This window comes from Rhipicephalus microplus, chromosome 4 (genome assembly GCF_043290135.1).
Source record: "Rhipicephalus microplus isolate Deutch F79 chromosome 4, USDA_Rmic, whole genome shotgun sequence".
Taxonomy (NCBI): domain Eukaryota; kingdom Metazoa; phylum Arthropoda; class Arachnida; order Ixodida; family Ixodidae; genus Rhipicephalus; species Rhipicephalus microplus.
Window position 1 is genome coordinate 157990416 of NC_134703.1, and position 15551 is coordinate 158005966.

A 15551-nucleotide genomic window follows, 5' to 3' on the forward strand; every position below is an offset into this window, starting at 1 on the left:
ACTGCTTGTAAATAAGAACGATGTACTCTAAAAAATGGCAAAGTTCGTATTGAGCTGCGCAAATTTTGAAAAACGAAACTGGATGATTCTAAAGACTAATGTGACTGCTTCTAGGTTTTTTTAGGCTTTACGTAGGTGATAAGAATTCTTCTTACGTTTCTGTTAGGCATTTATTAGGCTTTGGCTAAATGTTATTTCTGTGTTGATTCTCAGTGCAGAGAGATTCGTGTCAAACCACACACTATCACAGACATGACAGAAATGGGCCAAGCAAATAAACAGGAACTTTCGTTGAAACCAAGCATTACCACCTCTCATAGCTCTATGAGCCGTCGGCGTAAGCTTTCCATCACCTCGGGGTCCCGTTTCAGTCGCAGTTGCCCTTTTCGTAACCTACAGTGTTGAGCTAACGGCTGGTTTCTTCATTTTCAGTAGAGCAGTGGTGAGTAATGCGATTTACCCAGTTTATGTGCCATATAGCCGTTTTTTAAGATGATAGTTTCTTAAAGACCGCAGACACAAATGATGACTGGTTAATTGATTGATTGATATGTGAGTTTTAACGTCCCAAAACTACCATATGATTATAAGAGACGCCGTATTGGAGGGCTCCGAAAATTTTGACCACCGCAGCCTGGTTAAATCAGCATTGATGTTACAACGATGTCGAGACTCGTGTTGTTGAGCCAGATCTCGGCAGGCAAGATTTAGTGTTGTCGAGATGTGATGGCAGTACAGTGTCATTAGCGGTAGTCCTGCCAGTATTCTCTGTAAAAAAATGGCAGCAATTCCCGGACTGAATGATGGAGAGTGGGGCGAAGCATTCGTCCGTCCATTCATTCTTGCTTCCGTCCGTCCATGCGTCCGTATGTGTGACCGTCGATGCGTCCATCCGCCCGTCCATGCGTGCGTCTGTTCTTGCGTCCGTCCCTGCGTTCGTCCATGCATCCGCCCCTGCGTCCGTTCATGCGTCCATCCATGCGTCTGTCTGTGTGTCCGTTCGTCCATCTATTTAACACTCCAAGTACCAGCATCTCGCATCTTTTCATCATGTATTCCCCATAGAGAAGCACCGCCATCCAACGGACATTCCAAGGACTAAACGAGAGGTGGCACACGCACACTTTCTTACGGCTTGCGCTTCGGGTCTACCTCCTACCTTTAACCACCTCGAGTTCATGGTATATAATAGTTCACTGTATTCATGGCACTGCGCCCCAACGCTCGCTAAACCTTTCTAAAACCAAGGAGGTTACGCCCAGCGAGTATAACGTAGCAACCTTTTCCTGTCAGATAGTGCTCAATGTACATGCCAATGGCTGCTAATGAGGAATGAGAGACAGGAGAATTCGGCTTTTACTTTCTTACGGCTTGCGCTTCGTATCTGCTTCCCACCTTTAACCACCTCGAGTTTATGGTATATACTAGTTCATTGTATTCATGGCACTGCGGCTCTACGCTCGCTAAACCTTTCTAAAACTAAGGAGGTTACACCCAGCGAGTATAACGTAGCAACCTTTTCCTGTCAGATAGTGGTCAATGTACATGCCAATGGCTGCTAATGAGGAATGAGAGACAGGAGAATTCGGCTTTTACTTTCTTACGGCTTGCGCTTCGTATCTGCTTCCCACCTTTAACCACCTCGAGTTTATGGTATATACTAGTTCATTGTATTCATGGCACTGCGGCTCTACGCTCGCTAAACCTTTCTAAAACTAAGGAGGTTACACCCAGCGAGTATAACGTAGCAACCCTTTATTGTCAGATAGTGCTCAATGTACATGTCAATGGCTGCTAATGGGGATCGCAGCGTGCGCGTTAACTAAAAGCCGAAAGCTCCTCTCTCTCATTTCCCATTAGCAGGCATTGGCATGTACATTGAGCACTATTTTTTATTGTTCAACAACGCATAGAAGAAATCTCTCAATGGCACCACCTTGGAGGTCAAAATGTTATACTCGTTACGCACTACAATGGCTACGAGGGACGAACGTGTGCCGCTATAAGGAGCTTCGACCCTAAAATAGCGGCATCTTTTATCGGTGCTGCAACGTGCTACTGTTGGCAAGCAGCTAAAACGAGCTTATAGCTAAAGGAAAAGGGAAAACAATCCCAGCATATCCACGGACTGAATGATGATGAGTAGGGCGAAGTAATGTCAGTCCGTCCACGTTTCCGTTAGTCTATTCGTTCTTGCTTCTTTCCGTCCTTGTGACCGTCTGTGCGACCGTCCATGCGTACATTAATCCGTCTGTCCATCCATGCTTCCGTTCGTGCGTCCGTCCGTTCATCCGTTCGTTCATCTATGCGTCCGTTCGTGTGTCCATCCATCCTTGCGTTCGTCTGTTTGCTTGTCAGTATGTCCCTCTGCGTGTCCGTCCGTGTGTGCGTCCGTCCATCAGTCCATCTAGTGAACACTCCAAGTACCACCATCTCGCATTTTGTCACCATACATTCATCGTATAGAAGCACCGCCATCCAGCGGAGATTCCGAGGACTAAACAAGAGGTAGCTATCTACTACTAAGTCTACTACTACTACTACAACTACTACTACATACATCGTGGACACACGACCCACGGCATAAAAAGCTTCGCCCCTAAAAGTACATTTATATATGGTTAAAAAGACAGATTAGCTTGACCGTGATTGGTGTTCCAGACGCAGCTCTCATGGCTCAAAATAAGTTTGTTTAAGACAAGACTCACTCTGTCGCCGTCTTTATTTAGAGCCCGAAATAACTGAAAAAGGTTTGTGTCGCTGTTCACATACGGTTTCCGTTTATTGTCGTGAGGCGATTGGCTATGTGTTTTAACGCGACAGCGTTAGAAAGCTCATGTCGCGGAAATTCAGCCGTTGACGTCGGCAGTGTTGGTTGTTAGTGAAAAAATCGAGAAAGAAGCAAATAAAATAAAGAATAAAAATTTTGGTCCCCTTGCGGTTTGATCCCGGACCGTTCGCGTGGCAAGCGGGCGTCCTACCACAAAGCCACGATGTTACAGCTGCTTCGAGAAAAAAAAACACTACATAAATCCCATGTAGTGGAAGGAGTCCCCTTTACGCATCTTGCTCGACAGGTGTCACAACGAAAACGAACCCATTCGGCGATTTGTAGGTGCATTCGGGAGGCCATCAAACTATGTCAAAAAAGGCCGGGATAGTGTAACCATCGTCGCTAAAAACACACAGGAACTTTCAAACAGCTCTAAAAATGTACACGTCCATCAAGCGTAAAACATATCATGCCTTTCCATAGGTGTTCATCAAGCTAACAGCAAACGCTGGTTAATGTGCTGCTATCTGTGAGACACTGTGAGACTCCTTATGCTCATTCAAGGAAACGCCACTTCAACAAACCACAACACTCTCATAGATTTAGCTTTTCATTCTCACGACACCATTAAAGAATAAAAATACTGCGGTTGCGATTTCACCGGTCATAAGGCGATGCTTGTTGCAGTTGGCCGGAAGAGGTCTCCAGAAGAACAAGCTGAACAATTACCAGATAACTAACGCAAGACGGAGGATAGAGTGTGACAGTTTACGAATACAAGTATCACACCTCCACGCAGTTCATATAACAGGACTATGTGACTGTATCACTTTACAGTATTTTAATGAAAGAGTTATAAAAGTGCTGTTAAATAGATCGAAAACCTGTAACATTACTCTAAATACGTCATGCTTGCGCGCACGCGCGTTTGTGTGCATGCGTGCCTGAGTGCGTGCGTGCGTGCGTGTGTGTGTGTGTGCGTGGGGGGGGGGGGGGGGTGAAACAAGCGTGTTCATAAGTATGCACTTAGCGGTTGAAGCCCGCCCTCGCAGCCGGATATTGCTATCAAGTTCAACTGTTAAAGTCGAAGCTTAAGGGTTCCCAATTTTTTTTTTTTTGAACTTACAGCCCCGACTTTAAATCGTTCACCTCGCTTCTCGTAGGCCGCTTCTTCACAGAACGACTCACAGGATGTTCTCTGAAAATTAACGACAAAATAGTTCAGAGCTCTATAGTGAAGCTTTGTGTGACTCGTTGGGAAAATGTTTTAGAGCATGCCGTCAGAAAACTTTCAGTTATAAATTAAAAGAATAATATAAAAATTTTCTAGCCTACCTGCACTTGAATTCGCGCCCCATAGCCGCGGGAGAATGTTTTCGCCACCGCGTTAAACGCGAATGCTTGTCAAAATAAACATATCGAACATACATGAATTCAATGATATGTGGGGTTTAACGTCCCAAAACCACCATATGATTATGAGAGACGCCGTAGTGGAGGGCTCCGGAAATTTCGACCACTTGGGGTTCTTTAACGTGCACCCAAATCTGAGCACACGGGCCTACAACATTTCCGCCTCCATCGGAATTGCAGCCGCCGCAGCCGGGATTCAAACCCGCGACCTGTGGGTCAGCAGCCGAGTACCTTAGCCACTGGACCACCACGGCGGGGCTCGAATATACATGAAGCAAAACTCCGAGACATAATTGACTAAAGCAGCATAGGTTTCCTCGTGCGCTATAATAGAACCTGAGCTGCCAACCCTCTTTTTTCTATTCGAATGTATTGATCTCAAGCATTTATAATACACCGATGTAACTCTAACTGAAAAGAATAGTAGTTGCCAAGCAAAAAGTAGTTACCTGCATGCTGTGCGGTATAGCAGTTTCCATGGAGTGATTCAGGTGCCAGTGGAAGGTAACTTCTGGAGGATCGGCGTCCACGTCGCATGTCACCTGTGCAGCAGCAGAATGTCAACAAACACGAACAATTTAAATGGAAATGCCACTGAATCAGACCATTTAACAATTGGGGAATCGAAAGCACTTTCTTATTCAGAACAGTTTTCGCTTGGCCAATGAAGTACGGAAGCAGTCTTTTAAGCACCTTGTGTTATCTTTTGCTTTTTTCACGAGTGACCTGGATTACAACATTTTCACAACACGGGTGATCTGCCACGGATATTCTTTAGTGGAAGTGGTGCCATCAAATGAGACAAATAGCATCGACATACTGTCACTGAGCTACAACCATTTTTCTTAAAAGTTACAGTTTGCGTATGCACTTACCGTGCTTTGCTGGAGAAAAAGTCACATCAAGCATACGTGCCTTCTAGAATTCCTTTTACGAGGTCACATATTTTTTCCAGGTAGACAGGGTGGCCGCACAGTCTGAGAACTGGCTATCATCCTATCTTTAAGTCTATTTTCTTTTACTCCTTCCAACTTCGAAATACACAATGAAGAGAACCCTAATTACGCAGTTCACAAATACCAGCTTTTTTAAAAAGACTCAGGTGAGCCAGACTTGTTCACCAGCGGCTGCGCTACATCGATAATATATTTTCATAGACCTGTGCAAATTAGCCTCGTAATATATTATGCTGGTACGAAAAGCATAACTATAGTGAAGGGACTTGTACATCAATAATCGCCTTTGCACAACTTAGAATATTTTTAAAGCTTCTAGACCTTGAACTTTCCGACTATGAGACATGGGTGTGTGGGACCAACTCAGGTATCTTTGAACATCTCTTTCAGTGAATCAATCAGCCATTCCACGGTAGTAGTAAGAGCAGTATCAGCAGTAGTACCAGTGGTAGAGGCAGTAGCAGTGACAGCAGTAGCAATATTATTGGTAATGGTAGAAGTGATAGTAACAATAGCAATATCTTACGTGAAATTGATCAGGGCTTGCTCTCCAACGTAATATTTTATAGCACTTTCAAAGGTTTGTTAAAGGGACATTAAAGAGAAACAGTGACCTGAAATAAATTGACAAACCCCACACTGGAAACTGTAATACGTTAAACTTCAGTATCTTAAGTTCATTGTTAGTGGAGAAGGCTGACATTTCATTTTCAAATTTCACGCCAAAATCTGTCACGTAAAAACACTAATTTCACAATGTCCTTTTGGGATTTCTGCGGCATTGCATGGTCCGACAAAACATTCGGAAACTTCTCATGCTAAATCTTTGGCACCCAGACATTACAATGTACTTGACGTTTATCAATTGGAACCCACGTAGGAACCAGTCGACGCCTTGAAAACTTCTTAGGTCAAACTGATAGGTGCTGGGAATCTCAACATAGAATCGGCACACATTTTTTTGCACTTTTTTTGTCTGCTAAAGGTAATCTTGCAGTAAGATTAGTATTTTTTTTTGAATGTGTAACTGTACTTTACTGATACGCGAGAAATTCTTTCGCTCTTTAGCGTCCCCTCAAAAGAAGCCTGCGACCTGTTAATGAGTGGTGTCTACTGCTTACCTGCAGCGGTTCATGCCTGGCTGCCCCGTAGATCAGTTTCTGGGACTCGTGGCACACGGGGGCGAACTGGACGCGCAGGAAGAGCGGATCGCTGCGCGACTGGCCAAGGCTGTTGGCCGCCACGCAGTGGTAGTGGCCGCGAGCACCACGGCCCACCTGGAGGGACAGGAATGGTGACTTTTTGGTGTGGAGCTGAAATTGAACAACTAACACTCGTAGTTGAGCGCGAGACAGGTCAGAGAAAGAGTGTTGTTACTCGCAAAGTTGTTACTCACAATGTTACTCACAATTGTTGTTACCCACAACGTGTACATCAGCATATTGACCGGATGTCGCGGTACGAAATGGCATAATTCATAATCCTTTGTGAGAGTGGGCTTGTTTTTCTATTCACCTTGTGGGAAAACCTATATTCAAAAGGCGCAAGGACACAGAAATGAAAATCACGTATGACGGAGCTGTATATTCATGTTACTTCAGTTTTACACTATTCTGTTTTCCTGCGCCTAGTTTTTGATCCTGTGTCACGGAAGCACTCTCTGTTGTGCGAACACACAAGACACGTTGTTGTCGGTTGTCGCGTGCTGTCGCGGAAGCGAACACAGCATTAAGCATCCTACGGTAATGGAATATTTCATGAGCATTGTGGACACGCGGCTAATATTCATGAGCGCAGAAAAAATGCTTTTGAGTTTTGGAACTACATTGTTTGAAAGACAAGTCAGAAACTTTTGAAAGACAGCTTGAAATAATAAATAAACAAACGAGTAAATAATTAAACGATATAATCGAAGAAAGTAGAACGATGATGAATGCTGAAGTGTGATGATTGTGTATCTTGCTACAACGCAGGAGATGCTAGTATAACTACCGTCTAAAGATAAAAAGAGTATTCTAGCTTTTTTGAAAGCTATGACGTTTCACAAGTATCAATCCTTTCAAAAAGCACACGTCAACACCTTTTTATGCTCTCTTGGGAAGGTTGTGGAACACAAGGGGAGCATATTGTACACTGTTTTATTAAACAGACCACAACAATGTCAGCAAGGGGAAGATGGAATGCTCGCGATGAAAAAGTCTGTAAGCAGGGGTTTTCAGGAAGTGGATTTGACTCCCTCAAGACTCCATGTCTGTGAACAGCGGCAAGCGCAATCGATATACGCAGACTTATTGCGGTGACGTGGCGGTGCAGAGGGTTCGCCCAGTCGTCCCAGCCGAAAGCGTGCACGCTACCACTCGAGACTCGAGGCAACTCGAGACGCCTTTCGCATGTTGCGAAGCGGCCGCAGCTACAGGGGAAATTAACATATGAGCGTTGTTGACGCGTAGCTCTAGCTTTAACGGCGCGAATTGCACTCAATTGCGAAACGCCATCGCCATTGCGGCAGTATACATCACGCGTGTACAATGTAATTTACTGTGTAATGCAAGAACGACCGACCCAGTCCCGCCAGAAGCTCTTATGTACGATACGCAAATGCGCGGTGTAAAAATACACAGCCATGAATCATTACGGTAAATCCTCGCACATAACCACTTTGCCAAAGAAGTTATTCATAAAAATCACCAGGGCGATCTCGGCGGCACTCATCCTCAATAAGCTTTCGATAACGCTTCAACTACACGCTGAGGATTATGCGGTTACATGCGTGCCAGGCCGGCGGCTCAACTCGTACGCTGAAGTGGAGGGCGTGAAATGTGTACAGACCGCAGACAGACTTTAGTTTCCCGATTGCTGTTTTCCTGTGAATTCTCACGAGCGTGAAAAGCTAGTGAAGCTCACCGCAGCCAGAACAGCCCTGCCGGATACGCGAAGTGTCAGGTGTGTCATCGCCGCCGCATATGGACAGGCAAACCATAGTCTAATTATTTCCTTCACTGCAGTCCTAATGAAGTGTGTCCACGAATAAACACATGTTTCGTGACCATCTGACTGACACCTTTACTTCACGCGAGTATAACAAAATCGTTTTGACGCGTCCAAGATTTCTGCGGTAATATATACAACAACAGTGAAACGTGCTCCGTATATTTTCGCATATGGCAATGCTGTCCACAACCTTAACGTGCTTCGACATAAACATGCTCGCTATGCCTCCAAACAATGGTTATACCAAAAAATTCCGTGCCGCACATTAAATGACAAACGCTTGACAGAGCTAATCATTTTCGTTGGGTAAGCCACTGCAAAAAACACAACCTATGAACTGGTGTCGAAGGCAGGCTCAGGCGTGGCTAATATTGCGACGGTTTTTGTAATCACAAACTGAAAAGAACACACAAGCATATCCACGGAGTGAATGATGATGAGTAGGGCGAAGCATCCGTCCATGCTCCCGTCCGTCAGTGCATTAGTCTGTCCATCCACCCTTCCTATTACACACCTTTCCATCGGACCAACGTTATCCAGAAAATGATACGACAAATGGGGACGAGACAGCGCCGCCTATTATACTGTTCGGGCGATACTGCCGGCTACGCCTGACGCGAGTCAAGGTTAGGCTATGAGGAACTTGGCTTCTAAACAACCTAGCTCCTCTTTCTTCTGCCCTCCCGCGCAAATATCTGTGACAGCTCATTGGTACACATTTTTCTCTTCTTTTGCAGGGCGACAAACAGCGCATGCATCAGCAAAAACACAGCACCAACTTGGTTAAACAACGGCGGTTTTGCCTACCTCGCGATACTAAACACCCGACGACAGCGCCAACACACTTTTGTGACGTATGTCTGGTGGAAATCGTGTATAGGACTTAATTTCCTGGCGCAAGCTTCTATATGCTTCGTACCCAATCCTCCTTCATAACAAAGTATGGGGAGAGTGCAACAGTGAATACGGGGGAGGGAAAGGGGGAGCACCGTGACGATTCATGCCACTGAAAATAAAAAGGGTATTACGCGTGAATAAAAAGAAAAAAAAAAGGAAACGGGGTTAAGTGCGGTGGCAGACGTTTCGCTGAATCACGGTTGTCAGAAGATGCACCTCCTTCACGATCGTATGTTTGAATTTCTTGTCCGTTTTTTTTTTCTCTGTATGTACCACATGGAATGCAATCAAGAGCACTTTTAGAAACGTTTATGCCCTCTGGCTGGAGTGTATTTAACAGCGAATAAAGTAAGACTGTACATTTCTGTATTTTGCTCACGCGAAGATTGAAGTATGTACGGTTTGAGATCGCCGGAGTTGAGTCCTAATACATTGTACCATTGTACCATTTGTGACGATAGCGAGATACAATAATCCAGACAACGTTTGAACTAGTAGAGGTAAGAATAAGTTTTTTATCGTGAACGTAATCACTTTCGGTGCTTTTAATTATCACAAGATCTTGAAGTTGTTTGTTTGCAAGTCTTGCATCCTAGATGAGATCAAGGTGTTCCGTGAGCCGCAGAATGCGGGTTCCCTTCTGCATGCACTGACACAATCCTAAAATTTCTATCGCGGCGATACATGTCAATTGGTACTTCGGAAACCGATTTTTAAGACACTCGTTCATTGCCAATTTCGAAAAATACTTACGAAGGATAATATTTATGTTTGGTAGTGCATTTGAGTAGTGAGTTATAAATGCTGGCGGCTGGTTGGGTTGCCCTACGGGGATTCTCTTAGCTATAGTTTTGCATGCCTATTCAGTTAACACGCCTCATCGTAAACCTTGTTTAGGGCGTCTTGAAGGTAATTCCTTTAAATATAATGTTTCTTTTAGGTTTTTAATTGCTAAACGTATTCATAGTTTCACTACAGGTCCTTATTTTTATACGTCTTGCCTGTCCGACGAAAGTTCTCTGTTTGCAGTGTCATGGATGACGACTAGTGTAATCTACACTGTAAGCAAAGACTATCTGAGTTTGGGGGTTCTTGCGGCTCATGACCCCTAAAAACTCTCTCGCGTTTAAAATTAGTACCTCGTGTTGGAGTGAAAGGCGGTAAATGGCATACGTTTACCACCACATCTGAGGCACGTCGTAAAACGATGTCGAAATTCAGCTGTACTTTGTGGAGATTTTTTGATTAAGTAATTTTAACCCGCTTTTCAGAGTTTATTAACACGTGGCTGCAGGTGGCAGCTGCTCCAGCGGCTTTTGCCCCTCCACCCCATCCCTCTATCCCGAGTGACGCTTTCAGTGAATCGCAAAGGTATGCGAGCACTATTATTATTATTATTATTATTATTATTATTATTATTATTATTACTATTATTATTATTATTATTATTATTACTATTATTATTATTATTATTATGCAAAGATTATCGCGCCTCACGGCTGACGTCAAGTCAACGCCCTTTCACTGGAACTGGAAAAGCTGCATAAGCACAACGTGCAGGGAAAGGATTCTGGGAACCAAAAAAAGGACTGCTCCAAGAAAAAAAAGCTGCTTGAAAGTTGTCTTCCCGATTTTAGCAAATAATTAGCTTTTGCTGTCCAGTGGCCCTGAAGACCGGCAGTGAAGAGGCTCGCGCAGCATGTGTCTGGTTGATCTGACGGATCTCATCGTGTTTGTTCTATGATCGAGCGGTCGCATAGAGAATACACTTTATAAAGAGCGGCCACTGAGGCCTTTTCGCAGCCAGCAAGAAAAGGTCTAAGCAACATCTACACTGCGTACCCATGCTCGCTTTTCCTCCTTTGTTAAGATATGTAATAGCCTCATGAGGAGGACACTGAGTACCCAAGTTTGACATCAACTGTTTGCAAGAAAAAATTTTATTAACTTGTGCAATTTCATTATATCAGCTCTAAATCATGTTCCGCTTAGGACATTTAATACCTTGCAACAGAAAACAGTGAAGTATGACTAGTAAGAATTGTCTTTCTGCATTTGTTTTGCGCAAAGAGGCACATTCATGTGGTTTAGATGTACTGTACATGTATTCCCTTTGTGGACGCATGGGTGTGTAGCCTAGTGCTAAAGACACTCGCTTTCGTAGCATGGGAGTATGCATGGGTTCAAATACCCGCGTCTGGACGAAAAAAAAAAATGGCAGCATATCCACGGAGTGAATGATGGGGAGTGGGGCGAAGCATTCGTCCGTCCATTCGTTCTTGCCTCCGTCTATCCATGCGTCCACCTGTGTAACCGTCCATGGGTCCATCCACCCGTCCGTGCGTGCGTCTGTTCGTGCGTCCAACCCTGCGTTCGTCCATGCATCCGCGCCTGCGTCCGTTCATGCGTCCATCCATGCATCTGTCTGTGTGTCCGTTCGTCCATCTATTCAGCACTCCAAGTACCACCATCTCGCATCTTTTCATCATATATTCGCCATATAGAAGCACCGCCATCCAGCGGACATTTCAAGGACTAAACGGGAGGTGGCACATGCACACTTTCTTACGGCTAGCGCTTCGGGTTTACTTCCCACCTTTAACCACCTCGAGTTCATGGTATATACTAGTTCACTGTATCCATGGCTATGCGGCCCAACACTCGCATAACCTTTCTAAAACCAAGCAGGTTGCACCCAGCGAGTATAACGTAGCAACCCTTTCTTGTCAGATCGTGCTCAATGTACATGCCAATAGCTGCTAATGGGGATCGCAGCGTGCGCGTTATCTAAAGGCCGAATGCTCCTGTCTCTCATTCCCCCTTAGCAGCCATTAACATGTGCATTGAGCACTATCTTTTATTGTTCAACAACGCACAGAAGAAATCTCTCACCTGAACCACCTTGGAGGTCAAAATCGTAAGGACCGCTATTTCGGGTATGTGCCACTGGTGGTTACGAACTACGAGGGATGCAACAAGCCACGCCATAAGGAGCCTCGCCCCTAAAAAATTTAGTTGTTTTATTTATGCTGAAGACAATTCCGGGTCTGACAAACCACTCGTGGCGCTGAAAGCAGCGCCGTAGCTGGGCCGCAGGGCCCTACGGGAGTGTCCTCTCTTTATGTAAGTATATATGTTTCTCTATGGCGGCCGTGCGCATCCGAGCGCGGGCCTCCGAACGTGCACGTTGCGGATACCTCGGTTTTGTGCCGAATCGTGAAGAGCATGCCAGTGGCAACAAAATCAAGCTGGTGCCGTCGTTCGTGGTTGCTTCTTGAAGAGTGACCGGCTATAATTTTGAAGCGATAAGCAGAAAGCTTCGCTATACGGTGTCGGTACGGAGCCGCCGGCGGCCAGTGTGAGTGCGTCGCCGAGGCAGGTGAAAGTATACCGTCTTATAGATTTGTTTCATAGAAGACAATGTCTGTTCGCGCAGTCCGGATGATCCACTCCATGCGCCAACTGTTGTCAAGCGCCTAGCGCGAAGGCGAGCGCCGGTACGAGGCAGACGAACGAACGAGTGGCTGCCAGTGAGCACGGTGAAAAGATGGACGTTGATCCGTCTAATCAGTTTGGAAGTGCATCGCTTCGTATGACGCCGCCAATAGCGGGCACGTATTTTTCATTGATGTCTAAAATGACATCGAAAATTGCACATGCGATGCATTCTGTGATCATCAGCTCTTTTATCGCGTAGCCGTGCTCCTCGAAAAGGCATAGTGACGCCATCGCTAAGGAACCTGTGCAGGCGTGGCGCGGCTCTTCGCCCGCGTTCCTGAGTATGCGCTGCTACAGTGTTTGTGCACCGCCACTCAGTGAAAATGATTGAGCTTCTGTGGTTTTTGTATGCATAGGTATATTTTGTGGACTTGTGCAGCAGCAGTGCTATCGCGGGCGGGGATAACAGGCCGAAGTGCCAGTTAGTTATCAGACATTCAAAAAGATGAGATCATGCGTGTTTATACTGGAAGGTCGGTGTTACTAACGGTGATTTGCAGACCACTTCGATTATACACGTGTGCTTTACTTTTACGGTTTATGAACACAAAAAAAAACATTTGTTTTATTCTGCATTTGTTGTGTCAGTGTATGTTGTTGTCTATTATGTGTCATCAATTCTGCGTACCTCAATCTTTATTAAATTCGTAGAGTCATTTCGGGTTTGCACCCATCATGTTTTTTTTTTTACCGCGACCTAAAATAACTAAAAACTCATCCCTGAAATGACCCCTAAAGCCTAGTAAAGGCAGTAAAAAATGCTCTCTATACTCGCTGAAAAGTCTCAGTCGGGTAAATAATTACTACCCTTGTTACGTTTAGAAACTCAGCACGAGACTAAATTTTACCTCGACTTGTAGGTACTAAAAAACAAAGAAAAGCATATGCAGTAGAGGAAAAACAGCCCCGTTTCCAGGTTATTTATGTTACTTTTGTGTAGTGTGTAAGTATTATTAGCTGTCTATTGTTTTTTCGTTAGGCTTCACGGTGGTTTTTCCGCCTTGAATAGGTACTGTCGTGTTTATAAAGGTTATTACATTGGCAATGGCGCATGGTAAATTAATCACGAGAGTTAAAATTGTTACAGTGATGAGAGAATGTTGTTAGTGCGCTAACACCTTGTTACCATAAAATGAATGTGTTAGCAGAGATAGGTGAGGCTTTACTATAGATGATTTGAACAGCTTCGATTGTTACTGTTCTTTAAAAATGCTGGCGTACGTTGGTGCAAAAAGAGTTCCACTACTAGTGCCGAAAGTTTGCAGGTGTTAAGATGAATCGAATTCAAAAATCTTAAGCGTTACTACCAATTTCAGTAGCGAGAGGTAAACATCCGCTATTTGTGTTTGCTTTCTTTGTATGAGCAACCTTGAAATCAATTCAGCGTCTTCAGTGATACATGTATTCGCAAACAAGAAGCAGACATGTAATGTTGTCAGAGTGGCCTGATCCGAGAGTGTTTGTGTTTCTTTGATAGAATCTACTAATGGAAGAGGACATATCTTTAACAAAAGACGGTAGGAGAGATTGATTGATATGTGGGGTTTAACGTCCCAAAACCACCATAGGATTATGAGAGACGCCGTAGTGGAGGGCTCCGGAAATTTAGACCACATGGGGTTCTTTAACGTGCACCCAAGTTTGAGCACACAGGTCTAGAGCATTTTCACCTGCAACAAAATTTCAGCCGCTGCAGCCGGGATTCGATTCCGCAACCTGCGGGTCAGCAGCCGAGTACCTTAGCCACTATACTATTGCAGCGGGGCATTGGACACATTTATTGAAACACCCTGCATACTTCAGCCAGGTCTGAGGCGAATTTCTATTTGAGGGTGTTGTATTTGAGTTTTCTTATAGGTTAGTTTTTATATTTCACTAGTATGCCCTTGTCCGGAGATTTTATGAAAATAACATTTCTGTTTGAGATTTCTCTCAAGACTACCTATTCCGCATGAGTTAAGTTCTTTGGCTTTCGACGCTGTTTAGTTGTGCACAGCACAGCTCAGGAAACGTCGTCTGAAGCACCGAAGCCTTGTTTACGGTTTTTTTTATCATCCTTAGAGAGGGACACATTCCTGGAATGCATAAGGACTACCAGTAAACAGCAACGCACGCGCTTGTTTTTTTTTTCTTACAGATGAATAATATAAAAGGAACGTTTATGTCATGCAAAGATTCCGCTTGCGTCTAAGTTCTGAACATGCTCATGTTAGAAAGTTTCGACCCAGCTCTTTATAAAAAAGAGGTGTTTACTAGCACTGCCACCAGAGACGCAAAACTAATGAGCATAATACTTTGAGGTGACAACAAGCACCTTACAAGAAACCTGTGCGAGTGATTCTGAAAGCAATAAACGGGAACAAACTGGTGGCGAATGATCAGACCATACCTGGAAGAATCACAACAACATAACGTGAAATAAGTAATCCACTTTGACACATTTAGCAGACTCGCAGTCGCATCACATAACAAGATATCCTATTATCCTTTTTGGGCGGCTGTGGTTACTTTTGGGTGCGAAACTTGTTAATGCTAGTTGTGCGAACTGGTGCCAAAAATGACACCATAGATTGTTCATTGGACGCATTGAATCCTCACTCAGGTCAATATATCTGGACTTAACCTCATTGTGCTGCGTATAACTGTAGCCGATCACTCTGGTGAATGCGTCACAATGTTCAGCGGGTAATTCGACGTGCCGCGGGTAAGACGCAACGTAAAAAGTATTACTTTTCTGTTCTCGAAATGAATGTAGCAACGAACTAGATGTGTACACATTCGGAGCGTATGATTTTATAATGTTCATGTCAAGATGAAACATGATGGACGGTGTAGTGATAAGTTATTTATTTACAGGGTAATTACAAATAACACCAGAAACTCACACAAAACAACTTATTACGTCATTTCTTTCTCCTTGGATTGTGATAAAAGGTGCTTTGCAATTATGTGAATTTGACACATTCGTAGTGAGTGCGTGATAATTTGTCTGAAGAGGCTATTAAGGGGCCCACTGTGTAACG

The 15551-nt window shown here is 44.3% G+C and overlaps 1 protein-coding gene across 2 annotated transcripts in view; it reads right to left on the bottom strand.

The window, feature by feature from the left end:
• The window catches only part of LOC119172929 (nephrin), a 383863-nt gene that overhangs the window by 45078 nt on the left and 323234 nt on the right, over positions 1 to 15551 (bottom strand). For both annotated transcript variants that reach the window (XM_075893815.1, XM_075893814.1), the window contains exons 7-8: positions 6264 to 6419; positions 4636 to 4728 (exon numbers count right to left, since the gene is read on the bottom strand). In XM_075893815.1, coding sequence (XP_075749930.1) covers positions 4636 to 4728; positions 6264 to 6419 — 249 coding nt within the window. The remainder of the gene's footprint in view (positions 1 to 4635; positions 4729 to 6263; positions 6420 to 15551) is intronic.